The 27,238-nt window shown below is 36.0% G+C and overlaps 1 protein-coding gene across 5 annotated transcripts; it reads right to left on the reverse strand.

The window, feature by feature from the left end:
* Positions 1 to 322: 322 nt before the first annotated feature.
* On the reverse strand, positions 323 to 18,679 carry LOC121432715 (aldo-keto reductase family 1 member C13). Of its 5 annotated transcripts, none has more exons than XM_041630865.1 (10): positions 18,548 to 18,679; positions 11,491 to 11,626; positions 9,544 to 9,711; positions 8,795 to 8,911; positions 7,280 to 7,357; positions 6,668 to 6,790; positions 5,866 to 5,975; positions 5,082 to 5,247; positions 2,912 to 2,994; positions 323 to 578 (listed from the first exon to the last, which is right to left on the reverse strand). In XM_041630865.1, exons 2-10 carry the CDS (start codon positions 11,572 to 11,574, stop codon positions 536 to 538), a joined length of 972 nt encoding a protein of 323 aa, XP_041486799.1. In that variant the 5' UTR covers positions 11,575 to 11,626; positions 18,548 to 18,679; the 3' UTR covers positions 323 to 535. The 5 variants fall into 5 exon arrangements, with proteins under 5 accessions (XP_041486799.1, XP_041486797.1, XP_041486798.1 ...); XM_041630863.1 differs by having other exon boundaries at positions 18,535 to 18,672; XM_041630864.1 differs by lacking the exon at positions 18,548 to 18,679 and adding an exon at positions 18,420 to 18,440.
* Between the last annotated feature and the right edge of the window lie 8,559 nt (positions 18,680 to 27,238).

Consider the following 27,238-nt stretch of genomic DNA (forward strand, 5'->3'; position numbering starts at 1 on the left):
CTTCACCCTCCAGTTCCAAGTCTCTAATGCTAAGAAACTAGAGAGAGCCTGGGAATTGTTGATCAACCTTTCTATGTGTGTCTTATCTTCCAGACTGTGAATCACAGAATGTGTGCAGAGTTTTCTTGCTGACTCAGGGCTAGAGGACCACTGACTCATAGACAACTGCTAAGAGTCATTCTCTGGTCTGGAAACACCACCTACCCCAAGTCTAAATGGCTTATAAAATGGAAATCATCATCGCCAAATACCACCCCTAGATTTCCAACAAAACCAGTTTTGTGACATACTGACTCATTAAAAAAACAAACAAACAAATGTATCTTTTGAGAAGAAAATGTTATATTTATTTTGAGGCATCCTGAAAATTAAATTCCTTTCCTTCAAGACCATTAGCTGGAGCTTCAGTTGAATGTGAGAGTTGCTAAGAAGTCAAGGTAGTCGGGAAATGAGGCATCCACCAAACAGCATCTGAGTCACATCACCAACATCATTGCACACAGTAACTTCAGGCAGTCCTGACTAGGTCCTCATGTTAATATTCCTCAGAATATGGATATTCAGGGTGGTCTATAAAACTGAAATAGGAAATAAAAGCAAACACGCACTTTTTGTTCCATTTCAACAATATAAACTCTGACATGTAGGCGGTCACTATCAAGGAGAACGTTAAATGTTTTATTTCTGATTAGTTGCAGAAGGTGATATTATTTTTTATTATTGTTGTTGAAATCCATTTCTTTTTTATGGTTTAGTTGCATGTTATTTGAAACATACCCAAATCTTCATGTTCTCTCAAAACAAAAATAAACTAGCAAACAAAAACCTTTACGTGTAAGTAATTACAATTTTGGCAATGATACTCAAATCTCAGGTTCAAAGTAATTTTTCTTCTCTTTATTTCTTAATTTGCTCTGATGCTTAATTTTTATTTATAATTTTCATATTTTTTAAATTTTCTTCTTTTTTCTTTTTTTATTAAAATTTACTTTTCATTTTACAAACCAACCCCAGTTCTTCCTCTACTCCCTCCCCTTCTCCAGCCTGTCCACCTACCCTCATTGCCATTTCTTATCCACTCCTCAGAGGGAGTCAACAAAGCCTGGCATATCAACTTGAGGCAGAACCAAGCTCCTCCCCTCAACGCTCTTATCAAGGCTGAGCAAGGTATCCCATTATAGGGAATAGACCCCCAAAATCTAGTTCATACATCTTGGGTAGACCCTGGTGCAACTGCCAGACCCCACCCCCATGTCAATATAGCACAGGAAACGATTATTCAGTGAGGTTAGAAAAATTAAAATAGGAAATAAAAACAAACACACGTATGCATTTCTACAATATAAGTTGTGACATCTAGGAAGGCACCATTAAGTTGAAAGTTTATCATTTCATTTCCTGATCAGTTGCAGAAGGTGATATTCTTATAGTCATTTATAGGCATGTATAAGAAATGTTTTTAAAATATCATTTATAAATTATTTTCCAATATGTCCCTTAACTTAAACAGAACATACAAAGACCAGTGTTTATTAACATTCATCTCCCTTAGCTCCATCTATGCATCAATCAATGAAGGGCCAAAAATCCTTCCCAAATCTAGTCTCCTTAAAAAGGAGAAAATTGTAAGTCATCTTTAGTTCAAGGTAACTCTATACATTGATCAACACAAAAATATCTTAATATGCCTTAAAATATCATTTACGTCTAAAACTTTCACTTCCATTTAATTATTAGTAATACATTAATTATTCACTCACTGCCTATCTATTAAAAAGTAATGTATTAGATTCATTTAAAAAAATTAATAAGATGGTCTTTCATATCCAAGGAACTTACTGACCTCTCTATATAAATAGCATTCTAAAATATGCATTGGTAAAAATAATTAATTGTTAAGGTGTGGCAAGAATTATTCATTATTTACAACAATGACTCACTCATTTTGTCATATTTTCTTTTACTTTATTTTTCTATATACCAACAAAAATATTAATAATGCTAATATATTTAACAATTTACATGGTATTGTAGATTTTCTAATTCTCTTTCAAACATTATCATATTTATTAATATTGAGAAAAAAATTCCAACACACAAAAGATATAGATATATGGTAGATAGATAGATAGATAGATAGATGATAGACAGATGGATGATGAATATGCACCTATAAGTACCTATGCAGTCTTTGTAATTTATAACCTTTTTCTCATATTAAATTTTGTAACCATAGAGCAGGAAAGAAAACTAAAGATCATTAGTTGGTTTTTAATTCTCCCATGATTTTCTCTAAAGGTCCTTTTCTTACTTTTAAGTGTTGCAGGAGAATTGTTTGTATTCTGTCAGTCATGTTTGAAATAAACACTGATTGGCCAGGTAGGAAGTATAGCCAGGAAATCCAGACAAGAAGTAGAAATGATGCAATGAGAACAGGAGAATTCTGGGAAGGAGGAAGTTGATTCTTCCTGTGCAGACCACCGAGGAAGCAGGATGTGACCTGCCAACTGAAAAAGGTATCCAGCCATATGACAAAAATAGATTAGAATAATGGGTTAATATAAGCTACAAGAGCTAATAAGTAGCCTGAGCTAATGGGCCAATCAGCTTTATAACTTATAGAGATCTCTGTGTGATTTTCTTTGGGACTTGCCGGCTATGGGGTACCTGGCGGGACAAAAACTCCGAACAAGCCAGCCACTCACGTTACATTTAAGCATGAATTCAAACCCTTCCCCATGTTTTGAAATGACAAATTCATGTTTCAAAACTCAGAAACAAATGTTGCATTAACTATCTCTGTGGAAATCTTGCTACAGACAAATAGGGCAGTTAGTGTGTGAACCATCATGGATGGAAGAAGGAGGCAGAGACTTGGACATGAGATGAGGTGTTTATCAACATTACTTACAACTCAGCTGCAAGATATCGAAAATTTTTGTTCAGGCCATCTAGGGTTTTCATATCCTCAGGAGACAACTGGAATTCAAAAACCTTCAGGAAAACACAAGGGTTTTAGCATTTGAATAAATCAGACTTTATGCCTCAAAAGCACTGTGATTAGTATGTATGCACCTAAAAATGATGAACAATGTTTACTAAAGCATTCATGGTTATTAAATACCAAGTAATAATGAAAGAAAACTGTTTTGATATATATTAAAATTGCACAATGCTATAGACAAGAGGAAATCTCATAGTCATTTTGAGTAAAAACAAAAGTAAACAAACAATCAAACAAAAGCAGTACATTTAATATCACATTAAAAACCAGAGCACTACGTAAATAGATTCCAAAAAATCTAGAGAAAAATTTTGAAACACATCAAACAATGATTTTCATGGAGAGTTACATTTTATAACCCATCAATGAATCATTAAAATGTAAACAATTGCTCTTTTCAATATTATGTATGTAAAGATTTGTCCAAATTCTAAAATTTGAGACACTTTAACTTCAAAATGATTTTCGCTAATTGTTCACATTTATTTTATAAAATTAGATCCAATTTTATTAAGGATTTTAAATTACATATTCTAGAGTTCTAGAATCAAATAGAACCATTTGGGGACTGACAAATTGTCATAATAAACACTGATCCCCATGTCCAAAGCACATTCCCATTTTACAACAAAAAGCAGCTACTTGTTCACTTTGGCAACAGCTACTTCCTACTTAAGGAAGTACTAGCTCTTAAAGTTCACTGAAAACAAGATTCTAACTTTAGATTACAAACTTTAATATTCAAGAAAATAAGCTGTGTTTAGATGAACTATGATTAAAGAAAATAGCACAAACCATCTAATAGAAAGCAACCAATTATTTTCAAAATAAAGGAAATTATATAATTGGTTAAGGATTTCCAGTAGTTAAAAATCTCAGGAAGAGGTTAGTTATAGAATGTCTTCACATCCTAAGATGTTAATAGTAAAATTTCACAAAAAGAACTATCACTTCTCCACAAAAGGGAAAAACTATATGTAAATTTTATTGACAACAGGAACGATAGGAAAGACTATTTTCCAAGTATAAATGAGTTAATATACCCTGTGGAGCAAAGTTCCTTCACCCAAAACGAACAGTAATTAGCCTGAGATATTTTAAACATGGCTCTTAGCATCTAAAAGTTAAATGTCATCGTTCCCTGCAATGGTCTCATTACTACTTTGGGATTTATTACAATGTGGTTACTTGAAATACCCAAAGTGCGGGAAAACTAAATAAAAGGCAGAAACCCTTAAATCTCTGGAAGTTATGTATTAATTTCATCCATTCCCACTAGGATAGAAGCTATACACTCAGATCTAGGAGTGAGGTGTTTAAACTTCATTCTCCAGTTCAATGATTCTAGCTCAGTGTAAATATAATACTGACCATCACAGTGAAGTATGAGACCTGCATGGAACTGAGGGGATGCTCAATCAGTCTAATGAGCTTAAGAGGCCTCATTGTCTTGAAAAATATACAAATGTTCCTTAAATATATGTGAAGCAACTTAGCATAGATAGAAAATTTTCACTGACTTCAGGCTAAAGTAAAGCAAATTTAACAAAAAAGAACACTAAGGTAAATAAATGATTCATAATAAATTTCTAATTAAGAATGGTATTATTAGTAATTACTAACATTTTATACAATAATAAAGTATATTTGAAATTTTGAAAATATCAACTTGGGAGAAACACAAACTTAGAGTTAATCTGTGTGTGTGTGTGTGTGTGTGTGTGTGTGTTACAATATATGAGCATGCAATGAAATAAAATTAAAACCATAGAAATGTCTAGAATCAAAATTACTTAGTCCAGATCCCTCATTTCAGAATATAAAAAGGTCCATGAAAAGATGGATACAATACTTGGCTGACAAGGCAAAGCAAAATCTAAATCTTCTCCAACACTAACTCTGTAAAGTCATGCTGTTGTTTATGTCATAGACAAAACATTTCTCATGCACCTGAAAGTTCAAATGTACACAAAATGCTAGAAATATAGGTTTCATCTCAAAAAAAGTTCACAGACATTTAAAGGAAGCAAGCATACAAAGAAACTAAGTAACAACCCTAAGGAGCAGAGCTCATCACCTGCAAATTCTCTTTCATCTCATTTTCTTTGAAACTCTGGGCCAGGGGCACAACCCCACGCTGGAGCAGGTATCGCAGAGCAACCAGGGCGGGACTTCGATTGTTCTTTTTGGCCACGTCACAAAGAACTGGATCATGCAAGAGAACTGGAGAATTCTGATCCACCCTAGTAGGAAAGCAGAAATAAGCTCAAGAAGCCAAAGATTTGGGTTGGTTATAGTGCTGCAAAGCACAGTAGAGAGTACATTCTAGACTAGACATGATGGTTATATATAATTATCAACTAAACATGATCTTGAATCACCTAAAAATTGTGCCTCTAGAATGCCTTGAGAGATTATCTTATTATAAAAATTTATGTAGGAAAACCCATTTTAATTATAGGTGCGATCAAGCAAGCAATCCTGGACTGTATAAATGGAAAAAAATGATCAGATCATTAGTATTCATTTGTCATTCTCTGCTCTTGATTACAATGTGAAGAAACCACTTGCTTCCAGCTCGTGACACCCCATCTTGCCTGCTATTACGTTCTGTACCCTAGAATTGTGAAACATAGTAAACACTTTCTCCCTAAGGTTGCTCTTGTCAGAGCATTATTTTAGAGCAATCAGAAAACAAACAAACAAACAAAAAAAAAAAGACTCCAGGGCTACACAGAAGTCCCTGAGCTACCAGCTTCTGCTTCACATGGATCTTCTAAAGACAGCTCTCTCTACCTAGCAGCTGAGTAGTGTGATGCTAATTGACAGTCGTGCTTCAGGTATCCGCTTCATCTTATTACCATTCTTTATATCGTTGGGTTCCCAGTGCACCATAAGCAACCAGAACAATGTCTTTTGATTTGCAGTAATCCAGCAGCTTACTCTGGTTTAAATACAGATGGCATTCAACCTGTGAAGGAATATGATAGAGATAAGATTATACCAAATGCTCAAATTAAGACAAATAAAAGTGTTTAAAGTCAATAAAGTAGACTAAGAAAATTATGTGCAATATCACATTTGAATTTAAAAGATCAAACTGCTGCAATTTTTCGTGAAAAAAAAAGAACTAATTTTGGAAGATTCTGTAAATAACTTTTGACTGGGCAACTTTTTGTGTCAAATAATAGCTTATGCTCAGCAAGGCAGTTCAGTGGGTAAAAAATATCAGGTTCTAAACTTAATTACATCATGAGGAAGGATAATAGTAAGACAGAGAGAAGCATCTAAGCTCCACATAATTCCTGTCAACACAGTGATTTTTTTTTAGCTCAGTCTTTTAGAACAGTATCTATGCCTACTCACTACCCTCAGTTCAAGGGGACATCACTTTCCTCTGCCCTCAGCGGTTGCCTGCTGAACCAAATTTAAATCTATATTTTCTCCATAAGTGGGGTACTAGATAGTATGTCCCTATTCTTACCAATACTTCAGAGTACAAGATAAAGTTTAGAATCCCCCATGTCTTTTCAACCAGTGGCACTGCTCTCAGAATCTTCTTTTCCACAGCATGGAAATCACTTGGGCAGAGGACAAATGAACAATATCAGTAGTACAGGGTGAAGAAAAGCATGAGAGATGGGGAGGAATGAGAATCCTTACCTGATTGCAGACAGGCTTGTACTTAAGCCCTGGCTTATTCAGGATTCTCTCTAACTGCTTGTGGTTAAAATTGGACACCCCAATAGACTTGACCAATCCTGCATCCTTACACTTCTCCAATGCCTGGTGATGAGAAAGGGGTTATGAAATGTTATACTTGCAATCACTACATTAATATAAAGAGAAGTTGGAGCAGTTACAAAGAAAACTGTCAAGAGCTTGATGAGTAGTTCTGTATTAGAATACTAACCTGTGTTAAAAGGCCCTAAGTTTGATCATAGACACTAAAAACTATGGAGAGGAATGTATTGCCCAAATGATCATAGAACTTAAATATGAAGAAGTAAGGATAATTATGATAATGGTGAATATGGTATCAACCAAAGAGGAGTTTTTATGACATCACTAGTAAATTGAGAGTGCTAGTACATAATGTGGCAAAATAATACATATTCCTATTATCCTGAGTACTTCTTCACTTTCCTCCCTTACATTTTAGTAATGCATTCTTCCCCTTTCATTCCAGCAAATATGTGTAAATAATTTCTATACCCATAGGAAAATGAGCTGATTCTGCCTCCCTCTGCTTGATTTATTGTCAAAAGTACTCACCTCCCACGTGGCACAGAAATCCACTGTGTCCAATAGCAATTTCCCTTTTTCATCTACTGGATAATCAATATCCCCTGGCTGGAAAAGAAGTGCTTGTTAAAGAAATCTCACAAAACACTTGTCTCACCTCTAGTAATGTTTTTAAGAATATCCAGATAACTTAGTATTAAGCACTGGCCTCTCTTTCAGAGGGCCTGGGTTCAATTGCCAGCATCTACAGGGTTGGTGAGAACAATTTTTAAGCAAGACCATGGGGCCTAGTGCTATATTCTGGTCTCCAAAGATACTACAGCATAGAAATATAAATAAAACATACAAACACATGAAATATTTTTTGAAAAATAAGGAATATCTTTGAAATAAGACAGTAAGCAAACATAGAGGAAGTGAAGCGTTCTCTTATACACTGCGTTCACAAGTGAGGAGTTGGAAAACTTTTCTTTAGGAGCCCTGTTTTGCTGTACTCGCTTATGTTACCCATAGGAATAATTAAAATTTTCCTTTCTTATAATTTTCTTTTTATTTTTGATATTATAGTATAATTACATCATTTTGCTTCTTCCCTTTCCTCAGTCTAAAACCTACAATGTATTCTCTTGCTGGCTCTAAATTCATGGCCTCTCTTTCTTTAATTGTTATTACATACAGACACAGACACACACACACACACACACACACACACACACACACACACAATTCCTGCACCTAACTAATATTTACAAACAACAAAGTGAACTCTCCTAGTACACTTGTATTCTTTTGTCTACATATTTTGGAAAAAAAAATGAAAATGTTTCATTTTCACTGGGAAGCATGGTCATTGCATGTCCTTGAACACCAGCAAGAATTTATATCAATCCTGTCCCAAGATAAATAATAAGTATGGATGCCTGTGGGCCCAAGGGCAGACATGTGAGCCAATGATGCTAATTAGGACTATGTGCAGGATTGATTGTGATAAGAAAAGATGCAGAGAAGCCACAACATGCCCAGACCTTGAAGCTGAAACTCTCTGGGGCCAACTTTGCCACTAAAAAAGAAAAAGAGGGACAAGACCCAAGAAAATATCTAGTAGCACAAATAAATTCAAAAGATGTGTAAATACAATTCTGGAAGTTACTTCTAATCTGTCATTCTGATAGTTTGTTTGTTTGTTTTTGTTGTTGTTTTTTTGTTTTGTTTTTTTTTTTTTTTGCTTTTTTCGAGACAGGGTTTTTCTGTGGTTTTGGAGCCTGTCCTGGCACTAGCTCTTGTAGATCAGGCTGGTCTCGAACTCTCAGAGATCCGCCTGCCTCTGCCTCCCAAGTGCTGGGATTAAAGGCGTGCGCCACCACCGCCCAGCTCTGATCGTTTCTTGATTACTTTATTTCATAATCCTGTAAACCCTTTGTGAAACCTACTCAAAAGTTTAGTAGCATAAATTTATATGAAATTATAATAGAAACTTGTCTCAATGATCCAAATGATATCCATGCACACATGAAAAATATGTTCATTTGACAAAGAAATCGCTACCTTCATTGGCACTGGGTAGTGCATAATGTAAAGGTCAACATAGTCCAGTTGAAGCTTCTTCAGTGATTTTTCCAAAGCAGGCTGGACCAGCTCTGGCCGAAAGAAAGTACACCAGAGCTACAGACGGTGAAGAATGGAAGTTGTGATCAGTTAATAGATTGCCCAAACATGCAACTTATTTATCCTAATACTGAATTATTTTTTAACTTGAAGGAAAATTGTAATCATTCACTTTAACACAGGATTTGCGTTACTCATACTTAACAGTGTGAAATCAGTTACATATTTTTGTTATTGTTAGCTCATTTATTGAACAATGAAAAGGAGTTACTCAAGAAATAAAACACATACTAGTAATAAAGTCTAATAACTAAATTAATTTCATAAAGATTATACTCTCGGGGCTGGAGAGATGGCTCAGTGGTTAAGAGCATTGCCTGCTCTTCCAAAGGTCATGAGTTCAATTCCCAGCAACCACATGGTGGCTCACAACCATCTGTAATGAGGTCTGGTGCCCTCTTCTGGCCTGCAGACACACACACAGACAGAATATTGTATACATAATAAATAAATAAATAAATAAATAAATAAATAAATATTTTTTAAAAAAAGATTATACTCTACCATTACTTTCTCTCACCCATTTATACAACTGACACCTTTAACCAGCTTCTCATCAAGTAATATAATTTTAACTTTTTTATATATCTTTCAATAATTTGCCCTCTTGCATGCTATAAAAACTCTACCTTTGTAGTGATGAACATGTCTTCTCTCTTTATAACGCCAGCTTTAATACTGCTTTGAATGGCCTGTCCTATCTCCTCTTCTACTTGATATGCATAAGCAGTATCAATATGGCGGAAACCAACACCTATAGCTAAGTTGGCAGCCTCCAGTGACTTGCTCTTGTGAACCTAGAGTAGCAAACAGAACAGGTATTTAGAGATACATCTTCTGAGTGAGCTTAGATGGGACTTTGCTAGACAAGAAAGAATTTGTTCTTTCAAAATTATCATCAGACTACAAGGCAAGAGCCTACTCCTTTGATCCTTGAACCCAGCATGTCACTGGGTTACCTTTCTAGCTGAATCACTGAGTTCAAGACTCAGTGGGACACCCTACCTCACAAAAATAAAGTAAGAGTAGTGGAGGAAGACTTTGACCTCTGGCATGCACAAATACACAAATACATATAGTTATACAACCTATACATAAAAGGAAAAAAAAATCAGACTGCCTTTTGAGTATTTTAGTAATTTCTGCCCTTTTTCCATAATAAAACACAGTGACTAAAATTCTGCCTTGTACCTCCTTCTCTGAATCTCAGCTCTGACTTAGCTAAGAATAAAAATCACTCTGTGAGGTACCAACACTGATGGTTTAACAGGAGCCTTGAGACCTGTTGCCGTTTTTCTTTCTGTCACTTTGTAAAAGTAACTAATCTTGTATATATCTCCAGATTTATCTTTGTAAATATGCATAAATCTAATAGGAAGGAAATATATGAGTTTGAAGTTAAGGGAAGTGGTCTATTGTCTCAGAATTTAAAAGATTCAGGAAGTTTACAAACAAGAAAGTCCCTCCAGGATAAGTACACCTTGATAGTTTCAGTTCTGGAGACCATGCTCTAAACCCAACATGCATTAATGAAGACTAATAATTCACACTTATGGTTACCAGATCCTCTTTGCCCCAATCATAAGGATATATTATGAATTCCAGTAAGTTTCCTACAGTTCAGAATTTGCACATGGGGAACTTATTTAGTTCTACTGCTGCATTCATTGTGTGGTGCAGAAGTTTACCCAAAAACAAAATTGAAGTAGCCCTCAAATACTTGTATCATGCAATATTACAGGCAGACACCCTGAGTTACCACACTGATTTCCATGGATCTTGCATTCTTAAAAGGAAATATCAAGCTGTGGATTGTAGACATGAACAGAGAAGTCCCTCTCACTGCAACCAAGAACACTGATAGGCAATCTGTTGACTTTCATTTCTTCTATCCAGCTGAGAAACGTAAGACATAGGAAAAGCATAGTGCCTAGAATTTTTAAGTCATGGATATGTCCCTTTAAGCCCAGAGCTCAAAGCCTGAAGACTCATGCTGAGTTCACTCTTAGAACTGACAGATGTCAAACCAGAACAGTAAACTCATAAGCAGGTCTGTACCAGAAGAACAAATCTAAGGAAAAGAAAAAAAAGAAAAGAAAAAAAAAAACAGCCACATTCAGCCAAGACCAGAGAGCCTCACCTCTAGCAAAAATAACCAAGGAACTTAAACAATCTTTCTCCCTACCCCTGAAGTCCCTGACTAAATTATAGTAAATGTCCAAAGGCCTCTGAGTCATATACCCTGTACTTCCATCACATAAAACACTAACACCCACTCTCAAAGAAACTGTTCAAAGAGTTAGGCCTTCCCTTTGTTCTCCATTAAGCCTCTCTCTCTGCTGGATCACAATGAGAAGTACAAATATGCATAAGACCCTAATCTGACAGAATTCTGACTCAGCCTATCTAGGGAAACAGATTAGTCTCCTACCCACAACAACCAATTGCAGCTACTGCTGCAACCTCTTTTTAACAGGAATAATAAACAGGTTGGGACTCAATCAAGCCCTGATGTAGGCCAAGCCAAACTATCTGCCTTCCTATAAATGGAATAGGTTTAGACTGGACATACTTACCTCTTGGGGCTTATAGGTGCCAAAACCCAGGGCAGGAATGAAGTGGCCATCGTTTAGTTTGACAAACTGCTGTTTGGAACTCATGGCTTGTCACTCCTCTGCCTAAGCACGTCCTGAATCTTCTGGTGCTGCTGCCCTAAAGTGGAAGTTGGGAAACATCATATATCACCTTCCTGTCTAGTGACTAACAAGTGGCACTCCCATTCTGATGGTTAGCCATTCCTACATCCTGGCTATTTTTTAACCATTTCGACTCCCTAGAAAATGATTAACTAGTGCTATTGTCTGAGCAATGGTTAAACAATACTGCTGTGTGCCTACTGTTTATGCCCTACTATTGACTGTCTAATGGTCAGGCAGCAGAAAGGAGGAGGCAGTTGTAGCATTATTTCTAATTGATCTTAACAAGAAAAACCTCGAGTCAGAAATTAGGGGATGAATGCTGAAATATCAGAGAAAGGAGAGCACCCAGCCACTAGTCCTACCTCCATGAAATCCTGAGACCAAATGGGGTACCCTATCTCTGCAAGTCCTAAAACTGAATACTGATTCTACGAAACTTCAGGCTGAAACCTCAGCCAGCGTTATTCTTTCCACCCAGCCTTATCACTTCCGGTGCTGAGATTAATAGTGTGAGCCACCACTACTTGCCTCTTTTCTTTTTAGACAGGTTCAATCTCATGTATCCAGGTTAGCCTTAAACTCACAGAGGTCCATCTGCCTCTACCTCCCACATGCTGGGATAAATGTATGTGCCCCTACTGGCTGACTCTCTCACAGGGGAATGTTAAATACCCCCACCCTGTGCCAAAATATTGTATGTCAGCCATTGGAAATGATATGCGAGCTCAATCAATAGTTTGCCATTGTGTGGATGATATTTTACTAGCAGATTAAAATGTAGATACCCTAGAGAATTAAAGAACATTTTGCATTACTGGGGATTACAAATTGGTCCTGAAAAAATATAAGGAGGAGATTCTATTAGTTACTAAGGATATAAAGTGGGTCTATAAATAATTATACCCCAAAATGTACAAATTAGAAAAGATCAGATGCAGATTCTTAATGACTTCCAAAGACTGGGAGACATTGACTATCTACAATCCACTATTGGAGTAAGAAATCCAGAAATAAGTAATTTGTTTCAAACATTGAAAAGTGCCAAGGACTTAAATAATCTCAGAGAATAATGAGCTGAAATGAGAGAAAATTAGCTTTGTTGGAAAAGAAATTACAGGATATACATGTGAATCATTTGGATCCAGAGTTTGATTGCATTTTGGTCATTTGACCTTCTATGAGTTCTCCAATAGGGATTTTAGAAGAGGGAAGATAACATCTTAGAATGGATATTTGTATCATGTTAGCAGTGTAAAAAAATTAAAAAATTATAAACTTACTTGGAAATGTTCTGAGTTGCAGGAATAGACCCATAAGAAATTGTAGTTTTTTTTCTTGTGATGAAATTGACTCATTGTGGTCAGAAAACAAACATTGGCAAAGAGTTTGAAGAATTTTTTTGGGAAAGATTAACATCAAATATCCCAAAGACAAGAGAGTTGAATTTAAAAAAGAAATAACTAGATTTTCCTCACATTATATGGGGAACACCAATATCTGTAGCCCCTACATTCTATCCTGATGCAAGTAAGTCAGGAAAGGCAGGTTAGACATGAAGAAACTTAAATAAGTTGGCTCAAAGTCCTTATGGTTCTGTCCAAAAGTCAAAATTATATGCTATTCTCATGGTATTATTATATTTTCCATAACTTCTTTCAAAAGTTATTGGATTTCAATAAGCAGAAAGAGGTTCTTTTGCATACTGAAACTATTGAATTTATACTAGATGATACAGAATTGACTTTATTGTTTATTCATTACAAGTAATAATCAGGAATAGTAATCATTTCAGTTGGGGCAACTCAGGAGTACATAAGGATGGTGGTGCTGGGTAAAATAGACATGTGCCCCATGAAAAGGATTCATAACAATTTTAAGTAGATGAGACCAGCTAATAAAACATATTAAAATTTGCATTCTTTGAATCATAGGCTACAATAAAAATACAACAATTTGGTAAAAGTTAGCACTGCAATTATGCGAAAGCATTTATTTATTTATTTGGAGCTAAATTTAAAATGTTCGAAATTTTAAATTTCCTATGTTTTTTTAAAGAGTTTCAATTACAACTAAAATGTTTTCATTTTGCCTGGTACACAATTAAAACCTACTTATATAATAGCTCCATTTAATCAGAGTAATAAAAATGGACAATATTTCAACTCAAATAGAAACTTAAATAATTGTTAACTTTATTAAGTTATGAATATATAAGGTAAAATTTTAAACAACAATTACAATAGAACATAAATATTATAAACTTCGTGTTTTGCTTTAAACTTTGGTAAAAATAGATCAAGTTCTAAGAATGCAACCTGCTTTAAATGGAAAGAATAGGAAAAATTCTGTAAATAACCTTTTGAAGATAACAAACTTAACATATATAAATTTATTCCTATGGACTTTCTTCTTTATAAGCCTTCTGTGGCACAACTATGTTAAACATCTATGTTAGTAAGGTTTATATAAAAACAGACATATATTTATGCTATTATTTCTGTTCAAATCATCACTTTATCTTCTTTAGTTTTTTATCTTGATATAAATAAGTGAAGACCAAATAAAATTTGATGTTTTAGGTCAAAGTATTCTGATAAAATTCTGAAAATAATACATAAATCTCTTCAGATTTCCATTTGTATCTACAATTAAAATGAAGACATCTTGGTAGTTTCCTAGATACTTATATTTATATAAACTCATATTTACTTGCCAGGCTAATTGCAGATGCCATGTACAGATGTCAGTTCCATCCATTCTTTAAAAGGGATAGCACATCTATGATATGAAAGTCTAACTCTGAGACTCCCTGTCTAAAGAAGAAACTCAGAAGTCACCTACTTGTAACATGGGAGTAGGGAGAGTCTGACAATAAAGAATATGCTCTCTTCCCAAGAAAGAGAAATTGGAAGGACAGTGACAGTCACACAGGAAGTGATAGGGTAACAGGACACCTAAGAACCATGGGCAGACTAAAGTATGGTACCCACAGGAAGTCAGAGGTTACAGTATACACTGCTGTACCCACCCATCAGGCAAATTCCTAGTGAGAGAAATGACACAGAAGCCATAACTTAGGGTCACTGGCAGATAAAAGCCCACAACTCCCGAAAGCCTTGAATCCAGTTGTGAATTCTGGAAAGACCATGACTTCTCATGTGATCACTTTGGTCAGCAACCGTCATGATAGTGAGCCTGTTATTTAATATTGATCCATCCTTGGGTGCCTAATAACAGTATACAATCTCAATTCAGGAAACCTGGATCCTGAGTGAGATGGGCAAAGGAGTTAGTCACAGAGAAAAGGCAAAACAGGTGTCAGCAGCTGAAAATTCAAGTGGAAGATTTGGCCATAGAAATCAACCTCATTCTCAGTAGCTAGCAGCTAACCACATCACCTTATCTATGTGTGTTATAAACCCAAACCTTACATCAGCAGGTGGCCAGCCTCTTCAGTCTCCTATGTGAGTTGAGGTATGCTATTAATGGAACTGAGAACTACGAAGCACCAGCAAAGCATTTGACTTCTTCACCTCACCTCATCCCTCCAGCAGCATGTCTACAGATGAGTGTGCTTTGAAAATAGAGAGTAGTTTCTAAATAGTGATGTTGGTGCGGTATTCACTTCCCTCACCCCCACTGCAAATTGGAGAAACATTCTTTTTTTCTTTTTCTTTGGGGGGGGGTCTACACATGTATTTTTATTTATTTATATTATTCTAATATGATGTCCAGGAATATAATTTACTAAGAGATAATGGAGATATTTTTTAAATTTTTTATAAGAAACCACCAAAGAAATTTAACTTTTACATTCCCATCCTTTGTAATCATAGAGTTTTGAAGCAAAATTATTGAAGTGTACAAGCTAGGGAATCCAGAGAATGGGAATCTGCCAGGCCCCATGTTGCAATACTAAGTGTAGCCAATAGACGGCGCTCGTAGTCCACAAAAAAAAGAAGTGGACAAGCGCTGGTGGGCATGTTGCTCTTAACTAGCTGAACAACAAAGTCTAACCAGTAGGAAAAGTGTCAGGGGCATGGGAGTTATACCAGGTGACAACTAGTATTCAGATGTAAACCCATCAGAGAAATGGCTATCTGATGGAGGTTAATCCTGTCCAGAAAACATCTGCAAGAACATTGACTCTGAAAGTCGTTGTTCACTTTGGCTAAAGCAGCTTGCTGTCTCCACAATACCTGCATTATAGTGTGTACTCTCATGTAATGTGTATATGCAATCTCCTGGTTGCATCTTAACCTTATGGGCACATATATCTGTGAGTGGTCAGGCAGATGACTTTTCATTTATCTATAGAGTTTTGATATGCATAATACACACTGTAGCATGCTTCATAACTGAACCTATTTGTCCCACAAGGACTGTGGACACTGAAAAACATGCCTTGCTCTTTTGCTTTTTGGGTGACTTCCCTCCAATCTGTGGGACCTCCGGTGAGAAAATTTAGTCACACAATCAAAAACCTTGATTCCCACAGTCAAATCTCGGCTCCGTTCCCTGAGATAAAGCTTGGAGGTCAATGCTTTTACAATTATCTCTATTTGGCAGGACATTTAGTTAGGAAAGGAGTCTCTCAAATAGATCACATTTTGGAACTTCAAAGATAAAGGGATGTCCAAGCTTGTTTGAGATTGAGTGCCCTAAATGCTCCCACAGCCAACTTGGTAAAGTGTTGACCTCAGTTGACCCCCAGTTCTAACCCTAAAAATGGCTGTTAATACCCTACACCTACCCCTTGTTTAATTAAAGCACACCTAGAAATGTAGTTTCATGCACCAACTCCACTGTTCCCTCTTTGAATTTTAAGTTTCCTAAACCAGCCTTTAAGTCTCCTAGGTGTTGCCTAGATTTCCTTTTGGCCTCGCTTCTCCAGAGCCATAAAGATACTGACAGTGTCACTCAGGACAACCCTTATCTGCTTTTGGACCCTGAGAAACTCAAGCTCTGCTACTTGCGATTCCAGAGAATTACCTTTGTTTATGTATGTATACACACACACACACACACACACACACACACACACACATATACATATACATACACACACACACATATATATACTAGAAACCTTGAAGCAAAAGAAAGGAGAATAATGAACATAATTTGAACAACACGTGTGTAAACTTGTTTCATACTTGTTAGATTATCCTTTAACTGGACACACACTTTCCCCTTTTGTCTTTTTCATCAGCAAAGTAGATCAAAGAGGACAGTGATGTGATTAACATAAAAGGCTTAAACATAAGGGATCTCATTGCATTTGTCATCCCTGAAGAGCATGTCGATAACTGTAGCATGGATTCTGGATTTAGGCTCCCATTCAGAGATCTAGTCTTTCCACCCCAGTTCTTAGGAAAGCCAGGCATTAATGCAAATGAAAACAAGTTGCCTCCTTTGGAGAATGTTTTGGTTAAACTTGTCCCACTTCTTTAGGATGCAGTCCGGGGGGGGGGGGGGGGCTTTGATGAGATGGAGGTGAATCTGATTCCCCAACAGAAGGAATATGAATCAGAAAGCTAAGACATATTTCAGATGGGGTGTCCCTCTTTTTACCTATGCATCCTCTACGCTCCAGAGGGCAGTCATGCGTTTCTTTAGGTATCACCAGGGAATTCTCATCTAGTTATTAAACAGTGACCAATCTCTGGGGCATCCTTTCCAGATGCCAACTATTTTCAAATGTCCCTTTTATGCTTAGGCTGTCCCCTAGACATAAACCAGCCCAGTGATCCTAAGCTCTATCTATATTCAAGGAGTTTCTCCCAGATATTTGTGGCCCCTTTTCAATTAAGCCTGGTGTTTGATCTTGCTGATTTCCTGAAAACACAGCTGGTGCCAGTCAGCAAACAACTGATTCAAACAGAGTCCCTGCTTTGTTTAGGGGTAAGGACTTCATATAGGCTTTTTGACGAGTGCACACAAGCTGGGAGCATGACTCAGTGGCATAGTACATGCCTCATATGTAAGGGCCCGGAGCTCATTCAAAATGCAAAATGCATCTGTCTGTGAGGTGGCTTTCCTGTAAAGGCACTTTCTGTGCAAGTTTTAGGACCTGAGATTGATCCCCCGAAGTCACATGAAGGTGGGAGCAATAAACCAATTTGCAGAACTATATTCATAGCTTTCAATGATTGCCATGACATATGTACCCCCACAAACATTATGTACATGCAAACACGCACATAATATAACAACAATAGTAATAATAATTTTAAAAATATTTTTAAAAGACAACCAAAGAATCCAAGCAATAGGGATGAAGATCCCTATAAAAGGGATGGTGGTGGTTTAGGGTCACTCCCTGTCAACAGTTTTCATGTTTTCCAAGGCTATTCTGAGGTGTCATAAGAAAAGAAGGCTGCTTGGTTAAAAAGACATCCTGTTCTCCAGCCCTCAGAACAATGATCCTCTAAACTCATCCTTAAAGTCTTGCACCTTCCCCAGACAGCCAAGTGCCACTTCAGAATAATCACCTCAGGGACTCCAATGTCTTTCCAGGACATATAAGAGCAAGCAAAAGGGTTTTACTGTGGGAAACAGCTGAAAACAAGGTTTTTGACCATTCCAAGTTTTCAATAATGGTCACAGAAGCAACAAACCAGACACAGCTGCCCTTTCAGCTCTTTTGGGTCAAAGAAAAGAATGAAACCAACAGGCTGCGTGGCAGTGGCAATTAAACCAGGGATACCACCAGTAACAGAGAAGAGGGGGTGGAGAGAGTGGAGCAACTTAAGCTAAATGATTCTTAGAGCAGAAAAAGCAACAAGAGGAAATAATTTCAGTACCCTTAGGAGATAGGAAGGAAGTGAGACAATACAGTTGCCAAGCAGAAGCCGATTCCTGGCCAAGGGTGTTGGGAGGAGAATGCCTCTCTGTGCCCTTTAGCTAAAGAAAGTGGACCTGTATTGAGCGCCAGATGTCCTGCAGCAGGTCTCCAGTTCCCCTGGTCTCAACTCTAGCTTCAGTCTCGTTTATTCTGCATTCCAAAGTGAAGAACACACAACACAGAGAGCGGCCAAGAGTTTCATTTCAGCGGCCACGGAAGTAAGAACTCTCTTCAGAATAAGAGCATGCTGAGCCCAGCAGCAGAGCCTGGCAACTGGCAGGCAGGGACTTTTATTTGTCCTCTCCTTATAACACTTGCCCTCCCTCCTCCAGGGTGGGCCCTTTTAGGAAAGAAGTCTGCTTATCTCAGGACTCCATTTGCCTAGGGTTTCCACCTAAGATATAGAAGGTTCAAAAATATGTGTAGGATTTTAATTACCCATAAAATAGAAAAGTTCACTGTGTATGCTCCCCTGAAAATGCCAACTTAAGATGACTCAACTTCCACCACCTATTGTAATTTATTTTCTGTTTTTGGTTGCAGGCATGGGCCAGTCCTTCCCAGAGCTAACCTCATGCCTGAGCCTATGTGTGCTTAATTTGCAAAGCTTTTTGCTATGATGAAGCTTCTACTTCACACAACACAAGAAACAATGAGCTATTATTACAGGCTTGAAGAAACTAGGATATTCTACAAAGATGCTTTTGTCCTTCCTGGGCTATCAGACTATTGAAACAACAGACTTCAAGAAATTAGGTTATCCCTAGAAATGTTAAACATGGAGAAAAAAACGGCTGTGGTTACAGGACAGCCAGAAGACAAAATGGTCCCCAGGAGAAAGATTTATGATGTAATAGAACATCTTTCAGGGGGAATTGGACCCACAAGGCACCACATCTTGACACAGTACATAGTTGTACATACTGCACACCACGGGAGTGGTCATTTCAGCTGGGACAATTCAGAACCCAGCTGGGACACTCAGATAGTGGTGTTGGATAAAACAGACATGTGCGCCTTGAAAAGTGATTCTTAATAAATTTTGGTGGATGACACCACTCAAAAACCTTTCAAGTTTTGCAGCCTTGAATCATAGACTACAATAAGTATACAAAAAATTAGGTAAAAGTGTACGCTATAACTATGCAATGGTGTTTATTTTTCATCCAGTTATATATTCATTTGTTTTGGAGATAAATTTAAAATCTTTGAAATCTTACATTTCTTAAAAGTTTCTCCTTAAAACAACATCAACGACCATTAATAAGTTTTCTTTGCCTCATACACAAGTGCAACTCACTTGTATAATAGCTCCATTTAAACAGAGCTACAAAAATGGGCTTTAAAAAGGTTTCAGCCCAAACAGAAATTTAAATGCCCTTAAACGTTTTATGTGTGGGAAAATTTTAACAAAAAAAAATTTAAGCTTCTATTATAATAGAACATAAATATTTTAAACTTGCGATTTTGTTTTAAGAACTTTTGTATAAATAGGGCAATTTCTAAGAATGTCAATTCGTTTTGATTATAAAGAATAGGAAAAATATATATTTTGATTATAAACAACCTAATACATATAAATGTACTCCTATGTGTTTTATTCTTTATAAGCCACCCATAGCTTAACTGCATTAAACTTCTGTGTTATTGAGAATTTTTATAACATTTTATATATAGAATACATATTATATAAATTCATGTACATTTTATTTTATATGTTATATTAACATGGCATATTGAATATAATTAATATGAGATTTTAACTATAAGATAAAGGTAAAGTGCCAAACATAATATATTAAAATATTTTATATATACATATATATGCTATTTCCTCTTCAAACCATCATTTATCTTCTTTAGAATTTGATATTCAAATAAAGAAGTAAGAACTAAATAAAATTTGATGTTTTAAGTCAAAATATTCTGCTATTATTCTGCAAATAACACGTGGGGTTTCCAACTGTGTCTGCAATTGAAATTTTGACTTCTTACTTGTTTACTAGATACTTATACAAACTCATGTTTATTTGCCAGACTAATTGCAGATGTCATATATAGATGTCAGTTTCTTCCATTTCGTAAAAAGAATAGCATATCTTGGATACGAAAGTCTGAAACTCCCAGTCTAATACAGTAATCAGAAGTCACTACATATGACATGGGAACAAGGAGAGTGTGACATTGAAGTTTATACTGTCTTTCCATGGGAGAAAGATTGGAAAGACATTGACAGTCACATAGCAAGTGGTAGGGTAACAAGATACCTAACAAACACAGGTAACTGAAATATGGGACCCACAGGAAGTCATAAGATAAGGTCCTCACTGTTGTAAGTACTCATTTTGTCTTAGCAAATCCTAGTCAAAGAGAAGATGCATAAGACTTAGCTAAGCCTCCTTGTCAGAGAAAAGAGACTGACAGTCTTGCTGAAGGGTAAGCTCACAGCTCCTGAAAGCCTTGAATCCAGTCGTACATTCTGGCAAGAATATTAGTCATTCCTGAAGTGTACAAGCTAGGGAAGCCTGAGAATGGGAAAGAATATGCCAGGCCCCATGCTGCAATGTTAAGTGTAGCAAAGAGAGGCAGCTCCTCATCCACAAAGAAAAGAAGTGGAAAAGTACTGGTAGGCATGTCACACTTAGCTGGCTGAAAAACAAAGTGTAACTGGTAGGACAAGCAAGAGAGTCCAGCTTAAAGTGACCCCCACCCCTCCACCCGGCCAAATACAAATTTAGAGGGGTCAGAAAGAGCACTAAAGCTTTGTCTTTTCTAATTCATTTCTCTCTTTATCTTATTACTATATATTAGTAGTATTTTAATTTATTTTGTTTTTTAAAAAGAATGTTTATGTTTTTTTCATTCTCCTTAGGTTTATTTATATTTCTTACACATTTTTGTTAATCAGTTATATATCTCTCACCCTTTGGGCAACATCCTTATGATATTTTTCTATAATCTTTAATTTTTCCTTTAGTAAACAGTAACTAACATTTCTATTTCTCTCTTTTGTACATTTTCACTTATTCCATTGACTTACTGCATATACTTTTACTCTAAATAATATCAATCCCATATGTTTTTTCAAATTTTGTTGTCCATGGCCATTGTTTTTGATGTTATAGTCATTAGTTGGTTTTTAGTGTTTCTATATTGTGTTTAGTTAGTGTTATTTCGTGACAGTAGCTTGATTTTTATGCTCATGACGGTAGTAAGGATTGAGTTCTTAAGGCAGACTGCTCACTAAAAAGATGTCCTAATAAAACAAAATACTCAACACTCAGAAACACAGGAACATACACCAAAACAAAAGCAAAAGACAACATGATACCCCCAAAACATTATAAAACCTCCACTGATGAATCCAAAAATAATGAACTTATTAAACTGCCTAACAAAGAAAAAATGTATCAGTAGTGTAGAAGGAAAATCAGTAATATGGATAAATTCCAGCTGGAAACAAACTTTGAGAATAAAAGCAAATTGAAATGCCGTAATAAAATAAAATACACAGTCCAAATCCACAAAAACTTGTAATATTAATCTTAAAATAGAATATCAGAGATTGAAGACAAAGTTGTGAAAATGCTACATTCAGATACAAATGAAGAAGAGAAACAACAGTGATGGTAACATTCCAGAAATTAAGAGAACAAAACTAAGACTGCATTAGACAGAAGGAACTGAGATCAGCAGTAAAGGCACAGAAAATCTACTCAATGAAGTTATAAAAGAAAATTATTCAAATCTAGAACATTTAAGCACAAGAGACATATAAATCTCCAGTAGACATAAACAGGCAGGAACCTGACCATGACACACTGTAATTGAGATGCCAAGACAACAAATGTAAAAGCTGCAACGGAAAGTTGCCATTTCACGTTTATAGGCCAAACCATCAGAATAACATCAGACCTATGAGAAGAAACCGTAAATCCAGAGGAGTATGAGAACTATTTCTTTGAAGCCAATCGTGCCCAACCAAGAGAAAACAAAATTTTCAAAGACCAGTAAAAATTAAATTCATGACCACTAAGCCAGCACTCCGGGAGATCCTTAATACTTGCTACATAGAGAAACCATAGGGAAGCTTTTCAGTAAGTAATTAAGGTAAGGGCTCAAGGATTCAAAGAGCCTAGAAAATGAGGTGAGAACGGACAAATGGAATTGGATGACATTTAAAAAGTTCTTCATAGCAAGGGAGATAACTGGCAGAGTAATGGGGTGGCTAACAGAAAGGGAGAAAATCTTCCCCACGTATACATCTGATAGACAATTCAGGTGCAGAAAATTTAAAAGTTCATTAAATTAAATACCAAACAGTATCTAATGAAAGAGAAATAGAACTGACCAAATAGATTTTAAAGAATGAACACAAATTCCTGATAAATTTATTAAAAAATGTATTTACCATCTCTATGCATTAAAGACATGAAAATCCAAACTGCACTGAAATTCCCTCTGACCCCATGGAAAATGGGTACTAAAAATGCTGACAAGCATCAGGGGAACCTTATACCCAACTATTGCAATTGTGAGCTACTGCAGTTCATTTCTAGTTCAGTACGGAGATTAAAAATAAATAAATAAAAATTGATCAACCATATGATCCCTCAAATTCACCCCCTCTGTATACTGAAGTAACCTTGAGTCAGCATTCCACAGAAGCACTTGCACACCCATAGTGATTTCTTGATGAACTGATGAATGAATTGAAGAGGACATTGGTATATATACACAGTGGAATTTTATTGGGTCGTAAAGAGGGAATAAAGTACAAAACCTGCAGGAAAATAGATGAAACTGAGATTGCCATATTAAGCACATAAGACAGACTCAGATAAACAAACATACTTGCTTTCTCCTGTATGCAGAATTTTGATTTCTAATAAGTGAACCAATTATCTAACGTATCATATCATATAAAAGAGACTAAGGAGTATCTTGTAGAGAAAGATATTTAAAGAGAAGGGACCAGAGAGGACAATGGGAGAAAGAAAGACAAATATTACGTTTTCTCTTATGTCTTTATCTAACAAAAATGTAAATTCAAAGTTTATAAAACTTTCCCTTTAGCACATAACTAATTGTTCTGTGTAAAATAGCTAAATAAAATTTTTTGCCACATCCAGATAACTCTTCACTTTGGTCATGTCATTTCCGAGGACCAACTTTACCACTGAAAGCCAACACAGAGAGAAACAAGTGAGTCCGCTTAGCCCATGTCCAGCATCTAGCGAGAGATTTTGGGGCTACTCCACAAAATGCAGTACTACTCATGTGTCTTATCTTCATTACCATTTAGAAGATTAATTCCTCTTAATATGACCTTATTGGAAAAAAAAAGAAATCTTTTCTGACTCCATATAAATAGAGAATTTACCATCATCCTATTGCAATCAATATCAAAACCAGAAAGATGACAAGCAATAGTAAACACAGGATAAGTGTATTTTTCTGCAAAGCTGGAAAATAACCTGAAATAGGATAGATGGTACCGAGAATATTCAATAGGTGATGACGTGATCAGACCCTGAGGCAGACCAAGCCCTAACCACCTTGTCTCCTGTTCATGGACTAGTTCTAGTGTGAAGAAACTGTGACCCAGAAGCAGGTGACTGGACAAAACAATTGAGTCCCCACTCACTTTACATCCATTACCCTTGGATCTTGCAACACCAACACCAATACTCTTGCTTCATATATCCACAAGCTGACATGTGAAATTTATCTCCTCTCACTCTTTTAGTTAAACAAATGCTGTTTCTTTTTTCTCATTCCCAAACACAATAATAACATAAATCATTTCAGCGAAAACTGTTTCTGTGTTAAACCAATGACATGGGGAGAACTGAGGTTAAAGCGGTAGTCCACCAATGTAACACTGAGTTTGAAACAAACCGTTTATTTTACATGAGTTAAAATTTTAAATATATCATTATAAAGAAGCTTATCTTTTAATATGACTTTTTTAGAATCTTTCAATCATAATAAACTATGCAATATATGTATTCTTGGATAAGTTACTATTTTTAGACCAGGATACATTAGCCCCTACATTCTTGGTGAATTTTGTCATCACTGTGAAACTCTTGTCCTATCTTTGCATGTGGATAGGAGAGCTTGTGTCAGAGCATGCATAATATATTCATGAACATGTGTGTAACTGTGGGTACACACATGCCTCAGCATGGAGATCGAAGGACAACCTCAAGAGTCCTTGCTCCTTAACTTCTGCCTTGGTTGAGAGAGATCTTTTGCTGTTTTCTGCTGAGTGAGTATGCCAGACTGGCTCACCCACAGACATCCAAGGACTCACTCTCCCATGTCTGTCTCTTATCCCACTATAGAGACATGGGGAATACAGATACAGGCTACCATACAGGTTTTACAGGAATTCCAGTGGTCAAAACTCAGATCTTATACTTACACATCAAGCACTTTACCCACTGAGCCATCACCCAAGCACATGAAGTCTCTTTCTAATCAGACATTCCTTGAAACAGTCAGATGTCTTATACTATGCCCACAGTAACACAGAGAGAAACAACATTAAAAACAGGACAATTGATTGTTTCCCAATTTTTGACTCTTAAGAGGCTAAATTGCAAATTGAAAAGAAAAGAATCATATCAACTTTCTCTTTAACAGATACATTTTGCTTTGTAAGAGTTTTGCTGAATCATGACAGTGTAGTAAGAGCACTGTGCAGTAAAAAGGACCGTGTAGCAGTGTACTGATTAGATGTAGAATGATTAACCACTGTTGGAAATCATATGCCAAAGGTACAAACAGGACCTTAGGACTCATTATGTCTTTCACCTGTCATACAACTATGAGGATCTTTGAATATAGTCAAAATACAGAGACTATTTCATTTAGTATTAGATCTTACTCAAAATTATTCATTGAAAAGGAGTTTAGAAGCACTTTGTGGCTATAAATTTTAGAGGACTTAAATAGAATTTGAAATATTGGTGTCAAAATACCTTAAAATAATTGTATGTGGAGCATACAAACTTCATATTAATGAAGAATGTTTAAAAAGGGACTAGGACTTTTATTGAATTTTTCTCAAAGAGTGGGGAATATGTTAGCACCCACACTGTCGTATGGTATATGACATATGTAATAAAAAATGGAAAGATTTGAATTTTTAAGCAGTCTTTATTTCTGAAAGTTTGTAGTGTAGTTACTTATGTCCCATGTGCTTTTAAAACAGTCATTGTAAGAAAATTTTATAGTTTCAATTCTAAGAACAGCTCTTTTAAAGCAACTGAGGAGAGCTGAGAGCAGGAGACATAGTCTACTTGGTATGCTGTACCAAATGGTCAGTCCCTGAAGCAATAAGGAACTTTCTACAGACTCAGAGAAATGTATTTATGTATTTACAAATATACATGTATGTGTATAACTATAATTAATTTTTAAAAGGCCATGAATTGTAAAGAGACCAGAGAGGACTATATAGGAGGGCTTGGAGAAATGAAAGGAGAAGTGTGTGTGTGTGTGTGTATGTGTGCGTGTGTGTGTGTGTGTGTGTGTGTGTGTGTGTTTAGAAGATAAAGCTATACCTTAAACTATGGGAATAGAATGGAATATAACAAGCAGAAAACAACACTCTTAAATTTATTTCAACTTCACTTACTCAATACCACAAACTCAGTGTCTTTCTGGGTTTTTTTTTTTCATGTTCCTCGTCTTTGTAAACGCATCTAACCTTCTCTCATCAATGCAAATATAGATCATGATAACTTCTGAGTGCCATTTGGATGGACTACTGGACACTGCCTCAATTATCAATATCTCTGCAGAGGAGATTCTTTTAAATCCTGGCACCCTGTTGATCTACATGGACATTGTACTATACACCCACATATCTGTTTGAAGGCTCTGGGCACAAATAAAAGAACTACTGTGCTCCAAGGATGACAATTTCAAGGTTGCTACCTCCTACTCACAATCTACATTGGTAAATGCTCCTCTTTTTAGAGTCTTGGGAATATAGGGAAAACTTAGAAGCAAATTTAAACAAAGATTAAATAAGATTGCAACATAAAAACTGTTATGCCTGTAAGTAAAGATCTTTATTATATAAAAAGTTTGTGTAAACAATCAAAATTCTTGTAATCTTATAGTATAAACTCTTAGGTCTTCCCTTGTGCCTAAAACTGTGTCACATCTGAACTGAATTTATGGGTGAAATATTATATATACAATATAGTGAGAATTTTTTAATATATAAGAACTAATAAAACAGCATTTATTTGTGTGTATATTGCCATTCATATACATAAAACTCCATCCATAAACACAGCTCTCTCTTTGGTTGTGACCATTCATAATTTTACTATTTCCACATTGATTCATTTTTGCATCAAAGGTTAAATTTAGTGCCTCAGAGATCAAGACCAAGGCCTTGGTGATCATCTGGTCATTAAACATTATTTTTCATGTTTTATCAAGCTATTGAACTGTCTAATGTAGAATTATGTTCCATGTACTCACACTGATAAGTTCCCATGTAAGTCTAAGAGTTCAAATTAATCTAAATCATGAGTTCAGGAACAAGTGAGTAGATTCTGATCATTCTCTCTATCATCTGTTATTCATAATTTTATTTTACTTTATGGTCATGGGTACAACCTTTGTTTCCAACTTTTTTTCAACTGCAAGGGAAGGCAAAAATTCCTCTTTGACACACTCATCTGCCACTGCATTTTTTCCACACATCCCAAAACACCTAGAATTTCTGAACATTTGAGATTAAAGGTCTCT

Source organism: Microtus oregoni, unplaced genomic scaffold, assembly GCF_018167655.1.
Source record: "Microtus oregoni isolate MIOR12 unplaced genomic scaffold, Mior012 000035F_ref0000213, whole genome shotgun sequence".
Lineage (NCBI taxonomy): Eukaryota > Metazoa > Chordata > Mammalia > Rodentia > Cricetidae > Microtus > Microtus oregoni.